Here is a 24,341-nt window from a genome sequence, read left to right as displayed (position 1 = left end):
ACCCAGGCCCAAGGTCACTCGTGGCTTGGAAGCAGGACTGTGCTTCCTCTTAGTTCTCCGAAGCGGGCCGGCCAGGGGCAGCCTTCGGGCTGTCACTCTGAGCTGACCTCGGTGTGCAGGAAGGAGGGAGGTGGGAGAAGGAGGGGAGGGGAGAGGGCGGAGACTGGGGTCTCTCTACCCAGTCCTCCTGAGTTCCGAGCAGGAGAGCCATCGGACCTGGCAGGGCCTCTTTCCCCTGCTCAAGCTGGGAGGTGGCTTTCTCGGGGCCCAGGATGCAGAAGTGGGGGCTGTGGACCGTGTCCGTCCTGACCCTTCTCTCCGCACAGGCCTTTCCACAGACGGACATCAACATCAGCCCAGGTGAGTACTGGGGCCAGGGCCGGGAGCAGGTGGACAGGAGGACATCTGCAAATACTTGAGTTGTCACTGAGGCCTCACTGACTAGGCTGCAGGCCTGCCTGACCCAAGGAATATTGGGGAGCCAAGCCGAGCTTCCTGACAACCCCCATCCAGCTCCTCTCCCTCCAGCTGATGGACACTGTCCTAGGGCCAGACCCAAAGAGACCTGGTGATAAAGCCCAGCATTGCATCTTGAAAGCTGTGTGACCTAGCACAAGTTTCTTGACCTCTCTGAGCCTTGGTTGCCTTTAGAAAACAGTGGTCACAATGGCCCCCTCTGGGGCTACTATGCAAGGGAGATGAGATAATGTGAGGAAAGTGCCTGGCACTATAAGAAGATCTGAAAATGATGTTTTTGTTAGGGATTTGGCATCTGAGCTACCCACCCTCGCCTTGGCTGTGATAGCTGTTCCCAGGGAGCTTTCAGACTTGCTGCTGTGCCATAGCTTTGGGCACACAGGAGGACATGGGGGTCCCTCTAGTGACCTCCCTGGTGCCTGGCTTAATGACACTCAGCTCTGCAAATTTTTTGGATCTCCTGGGATTGGGACCCATCAGACACAGGCATGTGGCCTCCCAGTGTCCCACTTGAAGGACACTGGGCTTCAACTCAATAGGGAGGTCGGGGTGCTGACTCTGGGGTAGGAAGAGTCCTGAGGCCTTTAATCTCTTCAAGGCAGAGGATCTTGCCTGTCACCTCTACCAGGAGGGTGCTTTCCAAACATTGTTTTAAAACTATTAATAATACCAATAACAACAACTGATGCTTGTGAGCCCTCACTATATGCCAGGCACTGTTTTAAGCACTTTTTATATATGGAATTATTTAATCCTCACAGTAACTCTATGGCTTAGATACTATTTCTGTCTCTATTAAAATGGAACTAATACTGTAATAAAACATCCGTAAGATCCCCATAAGACCGTATTATTGAGCTGTTACAGTATTGGTGTGAATCTAAATAGAAGGGTGATAGGATTAACAGATGTCCAGGTAAACTTGAATTTTAGGTAAACAATAAATCATTTTTTAATGTGTCTCAAATATTGCATGGGACACACGTTATGCTAAAAATTATTTGTTTATTTGAAATTCAAATTTTTCTGGACATTTTTTAATCTAGCAACCCTAGTGATGGGGGATGTAAAGGGTGGTCAGTTCATTTGGGCAAGCATTGGGGGCTCTGGTCTGCCATAAACTTTCTGAGTGTTTGTATTAGTCAGCTCAGGCTGCCATAACAAAACACCACAGACTGGGTGGCTTCAACTACAAGAAGCATTCTGGAAGCTTCATGTCCAAGATCAAGGTGCCACCTGATCTGTTACCTCGAGAGGGCCTTCTTCCTGGTTTGCAAGTGGCCACATGGTAGAGAGAGAGAGAGTGCTCTGGTCTCTCTTCCTCTTCTTATAAGGCCACTAATCCCATCATGGGGACCCCATGACTCCATCTAACCTTCATCATCTTCCAAAGGCTCAACCTGCAAACACCATCACACTGGGGGTTGGGGCTTTGACATGGGAATTTGGGAGGGCACACAGACATTCAGTCCATAATGGTGTCTTTGCATCCTTGTTCTTGTGCCTCAGTTTTCTCATCTGAGCAATGGGTGAACAGGAGAGAAACTGGACAGAATATCTTCAAAGGATATTTGTGTGTTCCAAGATCTTGCCTTTCTGCCCAGCAGTAAGTGCAAAGGCCTTAGGCTGAGTTTGAGAGTGGGAGCAACTAGGGAAGTCCTCCTCCTCTCTCACTAGTTTGTGCCCGTGGGACCTTTCTCAGAGCTTAAAGTTTTCTCCTCTGGAAAGTGGGGATAATAATGGTTTTAGAGAATCTTCAAGGAGATCACGCAAGTGAAGAGCTTAGCACATAGTAAGCATTTGAAAAACAGCTTTTACCTTACTACTTCTGCCACTGTGGTTGTTGATGTTATGATAGAATTGGCCAGAAGACACAGTTTTCTGCTGTGACAGAAATGCCTTCAAAAAGGCACTTCTGACCTCTAGCCCCATGCCTCAGTCCCACTGTACTGATAGGGAGACTGAGATCCCTGCCAACCCAGCAACTTTGGAGACCTCAGAGTCAGAGTTGGAAGGACAGGTCCCAGAAGTCCACTCAGCCTGATCCTTCCACATTACAGTTGTACACACTGAGGCCTATGGAAGCCAAATAATCTGGCCAAGGTCATCATACATCCAGCCCAACGGAAAGCCCAGTTCAAGCCTGAGTGGACAAACCCACTAGAGCAAAGTGATTTCGGAAGGAATGTGTGAGCTAAGTGTTTGCGTTTGTAAGTGTGAGTGTGTGTGTGTTGATGTGGGACTAGAGAGTGCTTAGCTGGGGTCTTGGTGAGCCTGTGCAGACCATGAGGGTGGGCGCACAGCCAAAACCTGTCCTTATTGAGAGTGGGCCTGGTTCGTCTTCTTCTCCTGCACCCCTAGCCTTTAGGTGTAAAATTCCCCCTCAATCCCACTGCTCTGGATCTTTCATGAACATGCAAATATATTCAAATTGTACAACTCAGCCATACCCCTAGATCTGCTTTGGAAACAAACCTTTAGACCAGCGGTCCCCAATCTTTTTGGCACCAGGGACCGGTTTTCTGGAAGACAGTTTTCCCATGGACTAGGGGTGAGGCAGTGTTGGGGAGGGGTAGGATGGTTCTCATAAGGGGTGTGCAAACCTAGATCCTTCACAGACAGAGTTCCCACTAGGGTTTGAGCTTCTATAAGGATCTAACGTTGCCGCTGATCTGACTGGAGGTGGAGCTCAAGTGGTGCGAGTGATGGGGAGCGGCTGTAAATACAGATGAAGCTTTGCTCACTCACCCACCGCTCACCTACTGTAGTGCAGCCTGGTTCCTAACAAGCCACAGGCTGGTTCTGGTCCATGCCCTAGGGGTTGGGGACCCATGCTTCCTGCTTTAGACAATTCTGAGAGACTTGGGAGGATTTAGCCAGACTAGATCCTTTTCCTAAAACCTTTCTCAGAACCTGGCTTTGATCACCTTGTTTATGTGGATTCACAAATATTAAGTGCTTAAAAGAGGGCCTGGCACCTGGTAAAGTCTACCAAAACATTTGCTATTATGATTCTTCAAGCATAACCATCAAAAAGCTTCCTTTCCTTGGCTCATGAGCCAAGAACTTTTCACAGCAAAGGAAATTCTAACAAAGTGTTTCGATGCTCAGAGCCTGCTTCTACAGGGCTTCAGGGTTGGGGAGGGAGAATCAGTTACGTTCCGTAGCCTTTTCCTCTCCCCTCCAAAAAGCTGGCACTGTGGAATGGTGTTTGGATGTGTGAGTGTGTGTGTGTTGATGTGGGACGAGAGAGCGCTCAGCTGGGGTCTTGGTGAGCCCGTGCAGACCACAAAGGTGGGCACACAGCCAAAACCCATCCTTATTGACAGTGGGCCTGGTTCATCTTCTTCTCCTGCACCAGGAATATTTCCAGCTCCAGGAATATTCCAGGGCCGAGGCTGTTTCTGCTGTAATAATATGTCATGTTTACTAGAATGCCTACTATGAGTCAGGCACTGGCTTACCTGTGAAGTAGGCACTATCATCATGCCCATTTTACAGAGAAGAAAACTGAGGCACAAAGAGTTGAGTTTCTAACTAGAGTAATCTAACTCCAGAGTCTAAGCTCTGAGGCTGGCACACAGAGGCTTGGGCAACAGAGAGTCCCTGCTTCCCAGAGTACATCCCTCTGCACCCTCTAGTCTGGATCACAGAGTTGGATCCTAGAGTGCCCCCCTCGCCCCGACCTGGACACTCTAGCCTATTCCCTGCCCCCGCTATATGGTCCCAGAGCCCTCTGCACACTTCTAGAATGTCCCTTAGCCTGTAAGGACTCATGGCCAGCTGTGCCACATGTTCCTCCCTCCAGACTGTGACTTGAGGGCACAGACCTCAAGCCAAATAAGCACCCAGGAAATGGTGAATTATTTGCTTGATCATGATGCTCCTAGTTATCTCAGGCTGCTATCACAAAATACTGGGCTGGCCAAAAAGTTCATTCATGTTTTTCCATAAGACATTTTGGAAAATCCCAAAGGAACCTAGTACCATATACTGGGAGGCTTAACGCCCTGGAATTTCTTTCTCACAGTTCTAAAGCCTGGGAACTCCAAAACTTAGGTGTTGACCAATTCAGTTCCTGGTGAGAGCTCTTTCCCTGTCTTGCAAATGGCCACAGAGAGGAGAGCTCTGTCTCTTCTCTTCTCATAAGGGCACCAACCGCATCACGGGGGTCCACCCTTATGACATCTTATGACCCTAATTTCTTCCTGGAGGCCCCCATCTCCAAATACCATCACATTAGGGGGTAGGATTTCAACATATGAACCTGAGGGTGGGGCACAAACATTCAGTTCATTACACTGTTAAATTTGGTGTTTAATATGTTTGTTTTACAAATGAGAAAACAAGACCAAAAAAAGATATTTTCTGGAGGCACTGGAGTGCTTCAGTCCTGAGTTTCATCCTGACACTGCCACTTTTTAGCAGTGGGAACTTAACCTCTTTGAGCCTCAGTTTCTGCATCTGTAAAGAGAGGATGATACAGATATGCACCCCCAGTTTGAGCCTCAGTTTCTGCATCTGTAAAGGGGGGATGATGCAGATACCCACCCCCAGTTTGAGCCTCAGTTTCTGCAACTGTAAAGGGGGGATGATACAGACACCCACCCCCAGTTTGGTCTCAACAGGTATACTTAGCATGCAATGAATGGCCACCATTATAAGCAAAATAAAAAACCACCCAGTGCTGTCTCCTCTGTATCATATGGCCACAAGAGCAGCCCTGGAGAAGGGAAAGCAATGCTCAGGCATGAGAGGCCTGGGGCCAGTAGTTCTGCACACCACAGCCAGGACTCAGTGGGAAGGCCCCCTGAGGGTGGGGTATATGGACCAGGGAGGCACTGAAGGTGACTGAGCTCTCCCAAGGGCCACCTTCCCAGACACTGGGAGACACTTCTGAACCCCTGGGACACCTGGGGCCCAGTAGTGATGTGGAGGGGGGGCAAATGTAGCCCCCAGAGCCCCCTTCTCTCCCGGCTGGCTCCCAAGGCTGATCTGGGTAGCAGGCAGCAGGGTAGTGTGTTTGTGGGAGGCTGGATTGGGGCCAGGGGAGTGAACAGCAAGATCGTGTGGGAAGGTGACAATTTATTCTTTTAAAAAAGAGAGATTAAAAAAATGAGCCCCAAACTCTGCTGGCGTGTCCTCTTTCCTTAACAAGCTCAAAGCTTCCAAAAGCTTTGACTCCCACCCCAGCTGGGAGACCTTGGGGGCCTTCGGTGCTGCTAATTGAGGTAAAATACCATGTAGTTTGGCCTCTTGGTTTCCAGGGCAACAAGCTTCTTTGTGCATCCCGCCCCCATATCCCACCCCTCCTCTGCATCACCTCCAGCTTCATCCCTCTCTCAAATTCCCAGCCAGGCTGAACCATTCGCAATTCTCCAAATGCTCCCTTCTCTCTCATACCTCTGGGCCTTTGCACATGCTCTGCCCTCCACTTGGAACACTCTTCTGCTGACTCTTCCTCGTCCTTCAGGTCCCAGTAGGGGTCTCACATAACCCCCTCCAGGAAGCTCTCTGGGTTTCTGAATCTGGGTTATGTACCACTTTCAGGTGATCCTGTATCCTGTATAACAGGTGTTATACACCCTGCATTTTCCCCGTCCGGGAAGGGGACTCACTCTGGTGTCATCGTAATCACCAGTGGGCACCCTGCAGGCAGGGTGGGGATGGCCCTCAGTTCAACTCGGGAGAGAAAAGGGACAAACAAATGACAAATTTCTGAAATAATTTGGAGCTGCTCCCTCAAGTTTTTGCCTGCATGACACAAAGCCATATTACCTGTGTATTAATGACATTTTATTTCTGTGCTTATTTTTCTTAATGTCAGTCTCCATAGAATGTAAGATCCATGAGGCCAGAGGCGGGGAATACCTACCTTACAAGATGTGTGAAGGTTAAATGAATTGCCATGTACAGAACACCTGGCACATTGCATGGCTCGGGTGGAAGCTCAGTAGGGTGGGCCCTGGCCATTATGTTGCCATTACTCCCTGTCAAGCTGTAAAACTATAGACATCTCTTCACAAAAGAGACACAGCTTAGCCAAGGCTACTTTGAGCTCCAGGTTGATGAAAGTCCTCTGAAACACTTCTAATGCTTGTTTCTAAAATCCCAGAGGTAAAAGAGGTGGGGGGTGGGGGACGCCAGGCAGGGTGGAGTTCATTACCATCCCAGTGCAGGCAAGCGGCTCCTTTGCCTCCCAGGACCTCCCAATTAAAGGCCTTTGCCTGCCCAGGTGGAAAGGGGATTAATTGAGCAGTGACCTGTCACAGCCCCATTTTCTGGTAGGTTTCACCCCAGGCATTCATAACCACCACTTGCTCAGTGGAGAAAATCAAAGGGACCAGGAGTGGGGAGGAGGGTGGGAAGGTGGGGGCTGAGGCTCTCCATTGCTAACGAGCTCCCTGATGAAGCTGGTACCGCTTCTCACAGCAGCCATTGTGCTAAACAGTATGGAAAACCAGGGTCAGTCAATGCCCTCAGTGCTCAGCTGGAAAAGTCCAGGCACGCCATCCTAGAGTCAAGATAGACCAGTTTGGAGGCATCAGGACACATGGGTGGTGCCCACACCCTTCTCACCACTGTCCCCCCACCCCTCAAAGGGACAGTTGACCCAAAGGAGCAGTGTTTGATTCCCTGGCATGCATTTAGTCATTCAAAACTAGTTACCTCCTATGTGCCAGCCACTGGGGAGAGGGATAATCACAGAAGACCTTGAGCAGGGGGAGGTCAGACTGAACAAGAATTCCTGGGGACATGTGAATGGCGGGTGCAGGGGCTCTAGGGGCTCTCAGAGAGACTCCTACCTCGTCTTCCCTAAAGAAGCCACTGCACAGACAAGACTCAAGGAAGAAGCTCAGATCGGCTGAAGACAGGCCAAGACAAGTATCTGCAGAGCTGAACACACAAGAGCTGAAGCAAATCTGGAGCATGTTGTGAGAGATGGCATAAGCTGCAGGGGCAGGAGGGAGCGCTGTTCCCAAAGGCGACGGGCACTCCTGGAGGGCGTCTGTGAAGACCAGCTCAGGGTTTTGGAAGGATCTCTCTGGATCTGCAAGGTGAGATGAGGCAGAAAGAACGGCCAAGAGACAATTAAGGAGGTTTCTGTGAGAGACTATGGGGGAAGGAAGAATGTGGAAGGGAGAGACACAGACAGAGAGAAGGAGGGAAGGAGAAGGAGGAGGGAGGAAGACAGGAAAGAAGGAAGGAAGAAAGAAAAAGAAGGAGAGAGAGAAAGGAATTGGAGAGGCACTGGGAGGTGGGACAAAAAGACTTAAAAACTGATTGGATACGAGGAGAGAGAAAGAGAAGAGGTAAAGATGATTTGGGGGAAATATCCAACAATGCCAGACAGTTCTGGCCAGTTCCAGCCAATTCTTGTCAGTTTTGTCTAATCAAAAGTGTGTGTGTATATATAGGACTTGCCTGGGAGTCCAGTGGTTAAGACTCCTTGCTTCCACTGAGGAGGCAAGGGTTCATTGCCTGGTCAGGAACTAAGATCCCACATGCCACACAGTGAGGCCAAAAATAATGGGGGGAGACTGTGTGTGTGTGTGTGTGTGTGTGTGTGTGTGTGTACACATCACTGGGCAAGTTTCTAGAGAAAGAAAGGAACAGTTGCTTTAATCAAGACAGTGATAGTATTTGATATCAAAAATAGTTCATATCAAATAAAACACAAAGGTAGAGTGAATATATGGGGTTTCCTAGGGTGGATCTGGGAACAGGTAAAGAAAAAACTGGTGAAATCTGAATAAAACGCTTAGTTTAGTGAAGAGTGCATGCGTGCTAAGTTGCTTCAGTCGCATCTGACTCTTTGTCACCCCACGGACTGTAGCCTGCCAGGTTCCTCTGTCCATGGAATTCTCGGGGCAAGAGTACTGGAGCGGGTTGCCAGTGCCCTCCTCCAGGGGACCCGCTCCACCCAGGGATCGAACCCTAGTCTCACGTCTCCTGCATTGGCAGCCAGGTTCTTTACCACTAGCACCACCTGGGAAGCCCCGAAGAGTATGTACCTACACTAATTTCTTAGTTGTGACAAACGTACCATGGAAATGTTAAGATGGTAACATTAGGAGAAACTGAATGAAGTACATTCAAGGACTCTGTATACCATTTTTGCAACTTATCTGTAAAGGTAAATTTATTCCAAATTAAAAGTTGCGGTGTTTTTTGTTTTTTTGTTTGTTTGTTTTGGTTTTTTTGTTTGTTTGTTTGTTTGTTTGTTTTTTATGAAAAGAAAAGAGAGGACAACGAGGGTGGAAACTTCCAGATCAGACTTTATGGTAAATTGGAGAGCAGAAAATGGCTCCCCTATAGACATCTAGAAATGCAGATAAACTTGACAAACATCCACTGAAAAGTAAGCTGGGCTTCCAGGAAAGTGTTTGGGGCGCCCAGGGGCAGGAAACAAAGAAAAAGAAACCAAAGCAGTGGGCACATGAGCAGCAGCGCTCTGGGTGCGGAGTCGGCCTCCCTAATACCGAGGCTAGGGTTTTACATCCATCTGGGGCGCGGGGGATGACGGCTGAGCCATTTGAAGCAGAACATTGAGAGCGGGATCCCCTCATAGAGCAGAGAGAAGGTAAAAAGTTTCACCTTCAGGGGAAGATTACACCGGATTCGAGGAGCGGGGAATCCTCCCTCCGTGGGAGAGATGACAAAGAGTTTGTCACCTCTTTCAGACTCGGGATGAAAAGCAAGGCTTGCCCTCTGCCCCATCCTTCCGTGAAGTCTGTACAGTTAAATTTAACCACAGTGTTCCAGCCCCGGGGCTTTTAAGCCACGGGTTTGTGACAGTTTTACATTTTAACTGTAAAATAAGAGAAAGAACCCGAACTCTACTTCTAATCAGTTTTCAGATGCGTTTTTGTTGGAGAAACTACAGATGGGCTGAGGAGTGTGGACATTTGCTGTGATGTTTTATGTTGTGGCTCCGTGAGGTTATTTTACATTTTGGAATTCAGCTTTCCATCTAGGGCAGGAATTCTGTTGACATTTTGTTGTTGGGTTTGGGTTTTTTAAATGTTTGTTTATTTATTTGACTGCCCCAGCTCTTAGTTGCAGCATGCAAGGTCTTTGCTCTTGCTTGCGTCATGCAGGATATTTAGTTGTGGCAAGTGGGGATTGAACCCAGGCTCCCTGTATTGGGAGTGTGGAGTCTTAGCCCCTTAGGGGGACCACCAGGAAGTCCCCCTATTGACATTTCACGTGTGAAAATGCTTTGTTGTGGGGGCTGTCCTGGGCATTGTAGATTGTTTAGCAGCATTTCTGGCCTCTACCCATTGGATGCCAATAGGCCCACCACCAAGAATGTCTCTAGGCATTGCTTCCTGTCCCCTGGGAATCAAAATCACCCCTGGTTGAGAACCAGTGCTCCAGGAGATCAAATAAGGGTTGGGGGTTGGGGGCTGGGATGTGCCACTTTCAGATTTAGACCGGGGACAGTCCTGGGCAAACTGGGATGGTTATATCCTTTACTTCCATCTCTAGTATGAATACTTAGTATGTAAAGTGATTGTAGGATGGGTGAGAGTGGGGAAAGTCATTTAGCATCAACAAATATCGTCTTGGGCCAGTTGTTCCAGCCAACTCCTGCACAGACATGGCCAAGTGCTCACCAATGTGTGTCCATGGTTGTAAGTGATGGGTGAATAGTAGATGGAAATGACTTGCTGCTTCTCATTCATGCAAAGGGGGAAATGCTCCAAAAGGAGACCCTTGGGAGTGATTCAGCTGCCTCTCTCTGTGAGGAAGGCACTGGCAAAGTCCCCACAGGGAGCTCAGCAACACCCAGCCTCACAAGGGGTCCTTCAGCCCTCTCAGCATCGAGGCAATGTCCCCCTAGACCAGTGCTCTCGACTGAGAAAGGAGACTGAGGTCCAGAGAGGAGCAGGGAAGGGCCAGGGGTACTGAGCCCACTAAGTCCATAACGCCCTTTGCATATAAGGGAGGGTTAAGAGAGCAGATTTTGGATCAGCTGACCCCAATTTGGATACTGGCACTCTGAAAGACGATTGGCCAGGACTGGTGGGGAGGGGTGGGACAAGCCAGGATTGACCAGTACAGCAGTCTGGGATGAGGGGAGGGCTGGTTCTGGTCAAACAGAAAAGCCCAGTGGCTTTCATCGGGGACAGATAGCCCCCAGCTGGAAGCTGCCTGCCTACGTGTGTGTGCTAGTCGCTCAGTCGTGTCCACCTCTTTGCGACCCCATGGATTATAGCCCACCAGGCTCCTCCATCCATGGGATTTTCCAGGCAAGAATACTGGAGTGGGTTGCCATTTCCTTCTCAAGGGGATCTTCCTGACCCAGGGATTGAACCTGGGTCTCCCGAATTGCAGGCATACTCTTTACTGTCTGAGCCACCAGGGAAACTCAGCTCTGTTGATTAAAGCAACTGTCCCTTTCCTTCCCTGAAAAATTCATAGAGTTGTATGTGTACATTCACTGTGCCTGTACTCATTAGCTTCAGTCGTGTCCAACTCTCTGTGACCCCACGGACTGTAGCCCACCAGGCTCCTCTGTCCCTGGGATTTCCCAGGCAAGACTACTGGATTGGCTTGCCATTTCCTTCTTGGGGGGATCTTCCCCACCCAGGGATCGAACCTGCATCTCCTACATTGGCAGGCGGGTTCTTTACCCCTGAGCCACCAGGGAAGCCCCAGCCAGTCTTTGGCACATCATAAATGCTCAGTAAATGGGGTCCACTGCTTCCTTATTCATGAGCCCAGCCAGCTAACAGAGTGGTTTTGAAGGCAAAGATCCACACCCCGGGCACCACAAGAGGTGCCAGCCTGACCTCTGAGAAGGAAAGGAAGGTGCCAGCATTATATGGCATTGAGACGCACAGCTGGGGCTGGGACCCAGGCTTCTGGGCTCCAGTCTAACAATTTCACCACTGCCTGGTACCTGCTTTTACAGATGAACCACACATCCAAGTTCCAGGCAGATTCTCAGCATGCCTGTCTCCCCGGCTTGGTCGTCTTCAATCGTGGTTTTCCAAACCACACCAAGAGGCCCCCAGAGGGGCTGAGAGTTTGGAGAACTTTACTGTCCCCTTTCAGAATTAAGAACACGTCCTGAACCCCAGTAGTCATGGGCTAAAGATATAAATAGTCTTGGCTGTCCTTTGTCATTAAACATATAGGGAAATATCTGCTTTTGCCAGAGAGTCCAGAATTGCAGATTGAAATAAGATATCATTTTTTTGCCTATAAAATTTGCAAAGATTGCCATTAAAGTGGTAACAGTGCTGGCAAGGGCACGATGAGATGGGCATTCTCAGACATCACAGTGGGAGTAGAAATTGCTTTCAGGAGGCAATTTAGCAAATTATATCAAAGCCTTAAAAATCTCTCCCCAGAAAATCAGAAATGCTGCAAAAGCTTTGTAGACAAGGCTGTTCATCTCAGCACTTTTTCGAATTATTTCTTTTAAAAAGAGGAAACAATATAATTAGACCAAAATAGGGAATGATTAAATAAACTTGGGGGGGGTGGGGTGGACACTCAGGGGAGTATTCAAGAGCTGTTTGAAACAATGTTTACAAAAATTTATAATGATATGAGGGGAAATGCTTATACTCTAATTTTTAGAAATCAGAATACCGATGGGGGTTTATGGACAATATAATCACAATTGCATTTTGAAAAATCACTGCCTTCAACATGACAAGAAGAAAAACACTCCAAGGCAGTAACGTTTTCCAAGGATTCTATAACGAATACATATTACCTTTACTATTTTGTAAATTTTAGGCATGTGTTAATCATACTGGGATCACTTTTTACTTTTATACTTTAAAAGATGTCATAAGCCATAGCATCAATGTTCACATGGCCAGCCTTCTTCCCAGTCCATTTTCTCTCTGTCCCCAGCCATGCCAGAGCTGCCCCAGGCTTCCCTGTGCCCACTGTTCTGGATGGAGTTCAAAGGCCACTGCTACAGATTTTTCCCTCTCAATAAGACCTGGGCTGAGGCTGACTTCTACTGCTCAGAGTTCTCCATTGGCAGGAAGTCTGCCAAGCTGGCCTCCATCCACAGGTGAGTGGACTCCTCTGTCCTTTGCAGCCCAGTCAAGCACCCCCTTGGAAAGGGATGTAGAGAATGGTGTCTTCCATTGGTATTTCTCTTTGGTAATTTTAGCTGTTATTGTCACTGAAACTGGCCTTGGCAGTAGAGGACAAAGCATTTAGCAAGGGTTGCAAACAGCAGGCTGGAAGGTCTGTTTTTATAAGTGCCAAACTTATGCCATGCCTTTTCCAGTATCACAGGGGGGTTGAACCAATGAAACAATCCATATAATATACATGTAAATAGCATAACATAAAGCGTAATAACTGACAATTATTTCCTAAGAGTTGGGCTTTCCAGGTGGCACTAGTGGTAAAGCATCTGCCTGCCAAAGCAGGAGACACAAGAGATGCAGGTTTGATCCCTGGGTTGAGAAGATCCCCTGGCACCAGACTCCAGCATTCTTGCCTGGAGAATCCCATGGACAGAGGAGCCTGGCAGGCTACAGTCCATGGGGTTGCAAAGAGTCAGATGCAACTGAAGTGACTTAGCATGCATGCTAAGCATCAAGTTCTTGCAAACCATATTAGGTTGGTACCCTCATGTCACAGATAGGAACCTAAGGCTCCAAGAAGGTATCTTGCTATGAAGTGGTGGAGCCAGGATTTGAACCTGAGCAGCTGGGTTCCATAGCCCACCCACCAAGCCTCCTTCAACATTCCTCCAAGCCTCCCAAGCCCCAGCCACACTGACCATCTTGACATTCTCCAGTGTGGTCTAGCCCATCTACTCCTGCATATCTGCACATTCTGTTCCCCCCACTGGGAACTCCCGTCCTGTCTTCTCCAGGTAGACTCTTCCTTAACCTTCCAGGCTCAGCTCTGCCATCTCTGCACTGAAGTCACTCCAGACTTGGTAGCAACTGACCGCACACATCCACCTCCCCAGGAGCACATTCTCCATCACTTTAGTGACCTCTTTGCACGTATGATTTCCTTGCTGATTTGTGGGTTCTTTGGAGCCAGATGTGATGCATTCCATTGCCACTAAGCTACAAATTTACAGTCTTGCCTGATTTTCCAAGAATCTCCGAGCCTTGAAGTTAGAACCCTGGTTGGTTGTTTATGCTTCAGAGTTGCCAAGGTTGGTTACAAACGGGGAAGGGGTCCTCAATCTTAGCTAAAAACAAACAAACAAACTCTTGAATCCTCACATTGATTCATCTACCAGTGTATCCACTGTATCCTTGGTGGTGCTGAAGAATATAGTGAGGCAATCAACATCTGACCAGGAAAACAGGAACCGCTACAAATGTTTAACATGGAGTCTCATACATTCGCAAGTGATGGACTCTTGAGTATTTAAAGACGCAGTAGTTTTTCTAGAGATTCACACCAGCAGGAAGCCAGCTCTACCTGTAACTGGAGGGCAGTTCAGTCCTATGAGAGCTGGAGCCGCAGAAACCAGGCAGCCCCTGCCAGCACCTCCCCAGGCAGAGAGAGAACGAATCACCCTGGCTTCTCTCTCCCTCCCAGCCTCCATCAGTGCCTCCCCTTGCATGGAGGGCAGCTGACGTGGAAGCCTGAGCAAGGCAGTCTTCAGAGTCAAATCCCCTGTGATACAGAGCTCAGTGCAGCATATGACTGGCACGTATAAGGATGGATAAAATAAGTTCCCCAAAATTCCCTGCCTATAGAGGAAAATTAAATATATGTAATAAAGAGGAAATTTAAAGGTGATTCCACATGATTTCCCTTTGGTGGTCCACAGGAAGGACAGCCCAGCCTGCCCCATGGAGCCCTTGGCTTAATAGGTACTAGGAAGGATTCCAGGTAGATTTGGGGGTTTTCCAACAGCCCCTGACTCAAATTCTGTTCTTTTCTGCCTCAACTTGCCTCCTTTCTCTCTTCTGAATTCCTGACATCCCTCTTTTTTTTTCTCTTATATAAATGTTCCTCAAATTTTATGCTAGCATTTCCTATCTTATACAGGTAGTTTTCCACTCTGGCATATGATACTTTGCTGAAAACATGTAGAAAAGTTGAATTTGCACAACACATTCATCTGTTATAAACCAAGTTCAGTTCCCATAAAGCTAGACAATATTATAAAATCTCTAATTACATCTTGTCTCTGAGACACAATCCAATACTCTAATTCTGGCATTTTTTTTCATGCTTTGTAATTTTGTTCTTTTCCTTCATAATTAAACGCACAATCAACTTATGTTCATGGAGCATCTAATTAAAGTTTAAGTTTCTCATCCTTTCAGCTTACCGAATAATTTCCATCTTTGCTTCAAGTGACAGTTGAATTGAATTAAGTTCATTTGATTTTCGCTCCTTATTACTTACAGTAGCACCTCGGGCATTTCTAGCTCCCAGTTATTTTGACCACATATGGGGAAAACACAATAAAATATTGAAATAGTTTTCCAAGCAGGTGCCATTGAACAAAAGTGGCTCTCAGTTCAGTCGCTCAGTCGTGTCCAACTCTTTGTGACCCCATGAACCACGGCACGCCAGGCCTCCTGTCCATCACCAACTCCTGGAGTTTACCCAAACTCATGTCCATTGAGTCAGTGATGCCATCCAACCATCTCATCCTCTGTCGTCCCCTTCTCCTCCTGCCTTCAATCTTTCCCAACATCAGGGTCTTTTCAAATGAGTCAGTACTTCGCAAAATATTGGAAAAAATATTGGCCAAAATATTGGAGTTTCAAGTTCAACATCAGTCCTTCCAGTGAACACCCAGGACTGATTTCTTTTAGGATGGACTGGTTGGATCTCCTTGCAGTCCAAGGGACTCTCAAGAGTCTTCTCCAACACCACAGTTCAAAAGCATCAATTCTTTGGTGCTCAGCTTTCCTTATAATCCAACGCTTACATCCATACATGACTACTGGAAAACCATAGCCTTGACTAGATGGACCTTTGTTGACAAAGTAATGTCTCTGCTTTTTAATATGCTGTCTAGGTTGGTCATAACTTTGCTTCCAAGGAGTAAGCATCTTTTAATTTGATGGCTGCAATCACCATCTGCAGTGATTTTGGAGCCCCCAAAAATAAAGTCAGCCACTGTTTCCACTGTTTCCCCATCTATTTGCCATGAAGTGATGGGACTGGATGCTGTGATCTTAGTTTTCTGAATGTTGAGCTCTAAGCCAACTTTTTCACTCTCCTCTTTCACTTTCATCAAGGGGCTCTTTAGTTCTTCTTCACTTTCTGCCATAAGGGTGGTGTCATCTGCATATCTGAGGTTATTGATATTTCTCCTGGCAATCTTGACTCCAGCTTGTGCTTCCTCAAGCCCAGCGTTGGATCCATCCATCCAGCCCAGGTGGATCTAGTGCCATTTTAATGGCAGGGCAGCCACTCCCCTAGATGACCACTCACCACACATGTTCAGCAGTTAATCTAGGACACTATGAATTGTGCATGAGAGGGGCACATGAGAATGCCTGTGCTTCGCTGGATAGGACCAACAGCAAAGACACACTGGACTGAAGAATACTTTGTCCTCCCCCCCAAATCATACCACTCTAATGTTAGACAAAACACATGGTCTCAGAACATCAACACTGAGCAGAGACTGGTGGTGGTGTGAGATAAGATGCCATATAGAAATAAGGTATGAGATTGGTCCATGTGGTCCTTGCAGCCCATTTGTAGAGAAGAGACCTTGAGAAATGGCTTCCCAGGTGGCACTAGTGGTAAAGAACCTGCCTGCCAATGCAAGAGACATAAGAGGCACGGGTTCGATCCCTGCTTTGGGAAGATCCCCTGGAGGAAGGCATGGCAACCCACTCCAGTATTCTTGCCTGGAGAATCCTATGGACTGAAGAGCCTGGCAGGCTGTAGTCCACAATGTCACAAAGAGTCAGACAGGACTGAAGTGACTTAGCATGCACACACAACCTCGAGAAGCAGAAAACTAAGCCAAGCAGCCCACCCTGGGGAGCATGGAAACTTTCTGCTACAGGTGTTCAAGGATTATATAGAGGGTGCTCACAGAATGTTTCCTGGAAGAACTAGTCCTGAATCAGGATCTTGAAGGTTTGGGAAGCTTAGGAGATGGGAACAGCAGGTGTTATAAAGGAAAAAATTAAGAGGGCTTTAGAGTTAGGCAGCCACAGGCTAGTCCCCGCTCCACCACTTCCTGCCTGGTGATCTTACCCAAGTCACATAAATTCTCTGAGTCAGAATCCTTAGCTGGGAAACATCAATAGTTACACTGAGCTTTTAAGATTGAGGATTTTAGAGGAGATAATGGATCTGAAGTTCTTACACAAGCACTCAGGTAACACAATGCTTCATAGTGAGAGTTGTTAATTATTTTTATTAATTGTAATCATGGGCTACCCTGGTGGCTCAGAAGGTAAAGCTTCTACCCACAATGCGGGAGACCCGGGTTTGATCCCTGGGTCAGGAAGATCCCCTGGAGAAGGACATGGCAACCCCACTCCAGTATTCCTGCCTGGAGAATCCCATAGACGGAGGAGCCTGGTGGGATATATATATGGTCCATGGGGTCGCAGAGAGTCTGACATGACTGAGTGACTTCACTTTCACTTAATCATGGATGTCTCAAGAGGTCAGCACTTACTTAGTGTGCCCACATCAGATCTTCTTTCTGAGGGCAAGTAAGCCTTGCCCCACCCGCCATCTTTCCTCTCCACTGCTTCTGATATCTATCTTGGCCCGTTTAGGCTGCTGTTACAAAAATATCACAGACTGGGTCACTGATAAACAACAGAAATGTGTTTCTCACAGTTCTGGAGCCCAAGATCAGAGCGCCTTGTGCTGTCAGGTTCTGGTGAGGGCTCACTCCCCAGTTTGCAGCTGGTCATCGTCACGCTGCATCCTCACAAGGCAGAAGGAGCAAGGACGCTCTCTAGGGCCTCTTTTATAAGGGCACTAATCCCACTCATGAGGGCTTCACCCTCATGAACTACTCACCTCCCAGGGGCCCCACCTCTTAATACAGTGACATCAGGAGTTAGCATCTCAATATATGAATTTGGGGGAGGGGCACATTCAATTTATAACAATTTTGATTAGCAACTCCTAGTATGAGACTGCCTAGAACACTGTGTAAGAAAGATTCTGAGAACCAGAATTCTGAGTGCTTCTGGGATGGATTAGTAATGTCTTCCACAAACACATAATTAAGGAGAGTTATTATGTGTGCTTAGGGCTTCCTTTATAGCTCAGCAGTAAAGAGTCTGCCTGCAATGCAGGAGACCTGGGTTCAATTCCTGGGTCAGGAAGATCCCCTGGAGTAGGAAATGGCAACCTACTCCAGTATTCTTGCCTGGAGAATCCCATGGACAGAGGAGCCTGGCGGGCTGCAGTCTATGGGGTTGCAAGAGTTAGACATGACTAAGCACACACAGCACAGCACAGCATTCTGTGTGCTTGGACTTGCTACCAACACCTTAAGCAAAATGAAATTGATGGGCAGGTGTTCTAGACAAGGTGGCAGCCTATAGAGAGTGGCCACTTAGAAGAAGCCATCAGGAGCAGATGTAATCTGTTGCAGCGTAAAGGATACCTCAGCATAATCCTGTTTTGAAAGGAGTTATAGATTAAGTGTTCTTTTAGGCAGCAGACTACTTCCAGGGTCCTCCACCAATTTCTTTTGTTAGGTAAATTACTTTATAAGCTCTTTGAAATAGGAGGTGAGAATCGCACCAATGCTTTCTGCTGTGTTTTAAATGTTTTGGTCCCCACAAGATTCATATGTTGAAATTCTAATGCCCCATGTGATGGTGTTAGGAAGTGGGGCCTTTGGGAGATGCTTAAGCTCTGAGGATGATGCCCTCATGAATAGGATTAGTGCCTTTATAAAAGAAGCTCCACAGAGCTCCCCGGCTGCCATGAGGGGGCACAGCAAGAAGTATGCACCCAGAGGTGCACTCACCTGGCCATGCTGGCACCCTGTTCTTGCATTTCCCAGCCTCCAGAACTGCGAGAAATAAATTCCTATAGTTCATAAACCACCGAGACTGTGGTATTTTGTTGTAGCAGCCTGAATGGCCTAAGACACCTGTTGAAGAGGGTGGATGGTTAATTACAGGATTTGGTTTTAGTGAGTCGATTATGCAAGTTCAAGCCTCTAGCTGAATTTTCCAGCAAACTCAAAGATTTTGAAGACGAGAAAAAAATTTAGGAGAGAGGAGGCTATGTAAGGACTGGCACTGTAGGGGCGGGGGCTTTTGAGAAAGAGCAGAACATCCAGTGGAGATTTTTGTTATTTGGTATGTGCAATACAATGTCAATGCCTCTTTTTGTCTCTTCAATATAATCCACCTTATTTGCTAGTGTTTTTGAGATAGACTTAAATTTATAGGATGAATAACAGTGCTGAGTCCTGCTTTGCACTGGCATGGAAAAAATGCAGAAATGCCCCTGACAGGACAGCCCATGTGGGTGCCCTAGTTAAAAAAGAAAAAAGGAGAAAGCCAGATTGCATCACATCCTCTATTTACTTTGATCCAGTCGGACACGACTGAGCGACTTCACTTTCCCTTTTCACTTTCATGCATTGGAGAAGGAAATGGCAACCCACTCCAGTGTTCTTGCCTGGAGAATCCCAGGGACTGGGGAGCCTGGTGGGCTACCGTCTATGGGGTCGCACAGAGTTAGACACGACTGAAGCGCTTAGCAGCAGCAGCAGCAGCAGCAGGAGGGTTAACAAAGGCTGCTGTCGATTTGTAACTCAATCCTGCGCCAAGAGGCAATGAGTAACATGTACCTGGGTTTCTTACCTTTGCAGCTGGGAGGAGAATGTCTTTGTGTATGACCTTGTGAACAGCTGTGTTCCTGGGATCCCAGCTGACATCTGGACAGGGCTTCACGATCACAGGCAGGTGAGGAAGTGCTGGCCATCAGGCCCTCTTGGAAGCTCCAGCCAAGATTCCACTTTGATTTAACCAGCTTTTCACGTGGAACCTACATGAAATGTGCCGGGTCCCTGCCACATGCCCTGCATACAGAGAAATCAGACACCAAGACACCCCAGTTAGAATACGATAAACGTTGTGAAAGAGAGGAGAATGGAAACATATCAGATGGGCAGTGATGGGCTCCGTTCAGGTTTGGATTCTCAAAAAAACAGACACAAAAACTTGATTAGATGGATAAGAGGCTTTTGAGGGAAAATATCTGCAAAGGAGAAAAAGAAGACAGGTATGTGGCAGGAGGAAAGACTTTCAGCCCATGACGAGCCCTGTGAAAGGAGATGGGGGAGTGTGGGATGGGGAGAGCCTCAGATGGATTGCAGAACACTCTGGAAAGTCTTGGCTAAGCCAATGGGATGTCCCCTGGCAGAGGATGCCCGTTCCAGGACTCCCACTTGGGCAGGAGTGGGCCAGCACTAATACCTGTGATCAGGAAGGAAGCATGTTCTCCCTGTGAATGCAGGGCTAGGTCCAAGGAGCTGTCACCCTCAGCCATGCTCCCTCAACAGATCTTCCTGAAGGAGCTCTGAGCAGGGCACGTCTACAGCTGCTGCAGCCTCCCTGAGGAAGAAACATTTAAGCTAATGTCCAGTGGACAAATAGGAGTCAGTCAGAGGAAGAGCATTCCAGGCAGCTAGGCATGGGCAAAGGTCTTGAGGTGGGAGAGTCACAGCACACTCAAGGACACTGAAGACCAGTGTGTCTGGGAGGCAATGGGGCAGGAGCAGGTGGAATGATGGTGGGAGAACAAGGCCAAAGAGGGCTGGCTTGGGCCAGATCGCATACCTGGCAATATCACAGCAGACTCCACCTGGAGATGTTGTCTGCTGACTTACCCCAGGCAGGCTGCATCCTGAGCCTCTCTCCCATATGTACACCTCCAACCCTGCCTCAGAGCACCGCAGGGAATAGGATTCCATTTCCAGCGCCTGTTCTACCATTTAGTTTATGGTAGCTGACTCGGGCCTTCCCAGGTGGCGCTAGTGGTAAAGAACCCACCTGCCAATGCAGGAGATGTAAGGGACACAGGCTCATTCTCTGGATTGGGAAGATCCCCTGGAGGAGGGCATGGCCACCCACTCCATTATTATTGCCTGGAGAATCCCATGGACAGAGGAGCCTGGCAAGTTACAGTCCACAGTGTCACAGAGTCACACATGACTGAAGCAGCTTAGCACACACACACAGGTGACTTTGAGACAATTTTTTTTTTTTAATATCTCTGGGGTTCAGTTTTCTCAGCTATAAAATGGAGTGATAATAACAGTGCCTGGTTGTACAAAGTAAATGGACCAATATATGTAAAGGAGTTAGCCTGTGCTTCGCACAAGCTCTCTTGACACAAGAGCTCATTTAGCGTGGTTGAACTCGCTTATCAGTGAAGCAGAAGTAACAGTAGTGGCCAGGCTCAGTAAAGATAGTTTAACAATCAGTAGAATTCACCTGGCAAGAACTTGTATAGAAGTTGTAACTTAAAAAAAGAACCAAAATGTCCCATTATAATAGTAATTTTAAAATTGGCTTATGAATACACTTAGAGTTAAGAAACTTGTATTACAAGACTTAAGAATAAAAATAAGAATAACAAATGATACAGTAAAAGGACTTGCTTTTATATTTTTCTTTTCAGTCCTAGGCACCACATGCAAGGCACTAGTTAAATCTCTTAGTGCTTTTAACCTCATTCAGTTCTCACAATAATTCTCTGAGGGACATATTCAGTCCATTTTACAGGTGTGGAAACTGAGGCTCAGAGAAGTTAAGTAAGTTGTCTAGATTGCAGAGCTAGGAAGTGAGAGGAGCTGGAATCCCAGGCTCTAGTCTCTCTCCCAGAAGGTGCATGCAATTTCCATTATACAACGTGGCTTCCATAATCATTGATGTTTCAGTAGAGACCCTTCTAAAAACTTGAATAAATGGAGAAATGACTTTTGTTCCAGGGCATTGCAAGGAAGTCATTCTTTCCACAGTTAATTTGCACATTTATTGCAACACCAATTAGATTCCCAACAGGACTTTTCTTGTAATTGGTCAGAGTGGTTCCACAGCAGACAAGAAAAATACACACTATTTGGACAGATAGAAAAAAGATGAAGGATGATTTTCACTCACTGGTAGAAAAAAAAAATTTTTTAATGTAATAGTTAGGGTCTTGAGTACTGGAGTCAGATAGACCTGGGCTTAAATCCTGGCACTAATGCTTTATTAACTATGTGAATTTGGGTAGACTAATCTAAGTTCCAGTTTTTTCATCTATAAAATGGAGATGACAATTTCTGATTTGCAGGATGGTGAGGACAAAATGCCCAGTGGCATGATATATAATAAACCCTCAACAAACAACAGCTAGTAATATTACCAGCCAGAGCTGGAACCAAACTCAGGCTTGGCTGCTCATTGCTCAAAAGACAGTGTTTGAGAGACAGGGTTGGTGGGATAAGAAAGATGCTGTATTCTGAAAACCTGGGGAGATGGCGGATGGGTCCCCCAAACTGTCTCCCAGTTGCTGATTAGGAGGCAAAGGTTTTCAAGGGGAGTTTCAGGAGTGCACAGGCAGGGGGCTGCATGCAGAACAGCACAATCAGCTCCCACAGTCATCATGAAACTTGTCACACAGTGGTCAGATCAGCATCATCTTGATCTTTCAACTCCAGGATCAGTTTGCCCTCATTTCCTTGAAGCCAGTTCTGGGTACTGTGCCAGCCATAGACCCAGTACTGCCCAAGATGGAGAAGCTTGTCAGAGCTGCAGTCTGGTCCTCATGCCGTCAGCTTTTCCCCTCTTGTGCCAGTTACAGTAGGTTGCCAAACAGCTCAGGTGTGTGCATTGGACACTGCCATCTCTATCTTCAGGGAGGAACTAAAGATTCTGTGATTCCAGTGTCCTAATCATTAACTGTTTGAACCTGCTCTTCTGTGACTCACGAGAGGCCTGGGAGACTACAGCTTTTCTACAAGCAAGAGGCAGGGGACATGAAGGGGCTTTTGTGCCCACAGGGTTTCACCATTACCAGTTATGGTGGTAATAATAGTATATCAGATGAAAGCGAGGGCTTCTGCACTGTTAGATATGAAGGCATTAGATGTTACTCCAAGCTGGAGATGGCCTGAATGCCTGATCTTTCTCTCCTTGGCTTGCTTCCTTGCTCCTGGTTGCGACCCCCCAGGAAGGGAAGTTTGAATGGACAGACGGCTCACCCTATGACTACAGCTACTGGGATGGGAGCCAGCCGGACGACGGTGTCCATGCAGACCCAGAAGAGGAGGACTGCGTGCAGATATGGTACCGGCCCACCAGCGGTGGGTGCCCCTGAGACAGGGCTCTTGCAGGGGTGCTGGGAGGCACCAGGGATGGTAGAGGCACTGTGAGTTATTCAACACCTTGGAGAGTGGCCAGAGGTCCCTTGCGGGTGTTACGGACGTGGCCATTCTCTGTGGTGGATGCATTTTAAATAATAATTAATGGTGTGTTGTTGACATGCAAACTGTGATTTGGATGGAAAGACATTAGAGACAGAAGCATGAAAAGAAAGCAAGAAACTTGCATAGAGACCAAAGGATGGTGCTATTATGTCAGCTCACCAACGCACTAAATGTGGCTCGCGCTCATGGACATCAGAACAAACGGAAGCCAGGAAGAGTGCGCAGGCGCAGTAGTGAAAAGCGTGTCCAGTCGGGCGGAAGTCCTGGCCCTGTTGCGGTCTAACTCTGCGTCCTTGAGGCAATAGCTTATTCTCTCTGAGATTCGCTTTCCTTGTCTATAGAATGGATTTAATAATCGGTCCTACCCACAGGGCTCTTCTGAGCACTGAAGGAAATACAGCTGATATGTCTAGTGGCAAGAGCATGGACTCTGGAGTTGAATGTCCTTGTCTGAATTCCAGCTCCACCGCTTATAAATTGGGTAGCCAACTTCTTGGTGCCTCAGATTCTTCATCCATAAAATGGGGCTGCTGCTGCTGCTGCTAAGTCGGTTCAGTCGTATCCGACTCTGTGCGACCCCATATACGGCAGCCCACCAGGCTCCTCTGTCCCTGGGATTCTCCAGGCAAGAATACTGGAGTGGGTTGCCATTTCCTTCTCCAATGCATGAAAGTGAAAAGTGAAAGTAAAGTCGCTCAGCCGTGTCCGACTCTTAGCGACCCCATGGACTGCAGCCTACCAGGGTCCTCCGTCCATGGGATTTTCCAGGCAGGAGTACTGGAGTGGGTTGCCATTAACTCACGGGGTTGATGGGAAGGAAAAAGAAGGTAAGGGGCATAAAGTGACTACAGTGGTTTGCATGTGCTATCAGCAGTCATCACCATCATTATGAACATCATCACTGCTCATACCAATCTTGAGAAATAAAAATTATTAATATTTCCACTTTACAGATTAAGAAACTGAGGCTCAGAGAAGTTAAGTGATTTGTTTGAGCTTTCACAGCAAGCAACTTATGGAGCTGGATTTCGATATCTACTCCAGATCCAAACACTGAACTGCTCCTTTTTCTTCTTCTGATTAGGGGAGGGAGGCATGGAACATCAAATTGCTATTCTGGGAGCTGTCTGGGAGCCTAGGAGTCGGAGCTGGGTCAAGCCTCTGAGTGAGGCTTGTCCTGCCTCTCCACAGTAGCAAGTCAACACTAGCCTTAGGAGAGAGTAAGGCTGGACAGCAGCCCCATCAAGCATCAGCAAGAAAGGGATGCCAGTGTAGACACCAGGCGTATGGGAGAGGACTTTTACTTTGGTGGGATGGTGGGGATACTTTTACTGTGGTAGGTGTACCTTCACACAGTCTCTGCTTCCCCCCACCCCCACCCCCCACAGCTCTGAGGTCATGGAATGATAACACCTGCAGCCGGAAGTTCCCTTTTGTCTGCAAGATCGCAGCTCTAACTTTTCACTGA

At 47.5% G+C, this 24,341-nt stretch overlaps 1 protein-coding gene across 1 annotated transcript; it reads left to right on the top strand.

Annotated features, from left to right (window-relative positions):
• CLEC19A (C-type lectin domain family 19 member A) lies at nt 273-24,341 on the top strand. Its single transcript, XM_005697970.3, has 5 exons — nt 273-360; nt 12,355-12,520; nt 19,268-19,361; nt 22,618-22,750; nt 24,262-24,341. The coding sequence occupies exons 1-5, from the start codon at nt 273-275 to the stop codon at nt 24,339-24,341; spliced, it is 561 nt and encodes a 186-aa protein (XP_005698027.1).

The sequence above is a fragment of the Capra hircus genome, chromosome 25 (assembly GCF_001704415.2).
Source record: "Capra hircus breed San Clemente chromosome 25, ASM170441v1, whole genome shotgun sequence".
In the NCBI taxonomy this organism is placed as follows: domain Eukaryota; kingdom Metazoa; phylum Chordata; class Mammalia; order Artiodactyla; family Bovidae; genus Capra; species Capra hircus.
The sequence above is the reverse complement of the archived record's forward strand: the minus strand, read 5'-3'. Positions and strand labels throughout refer to the sequence as shown.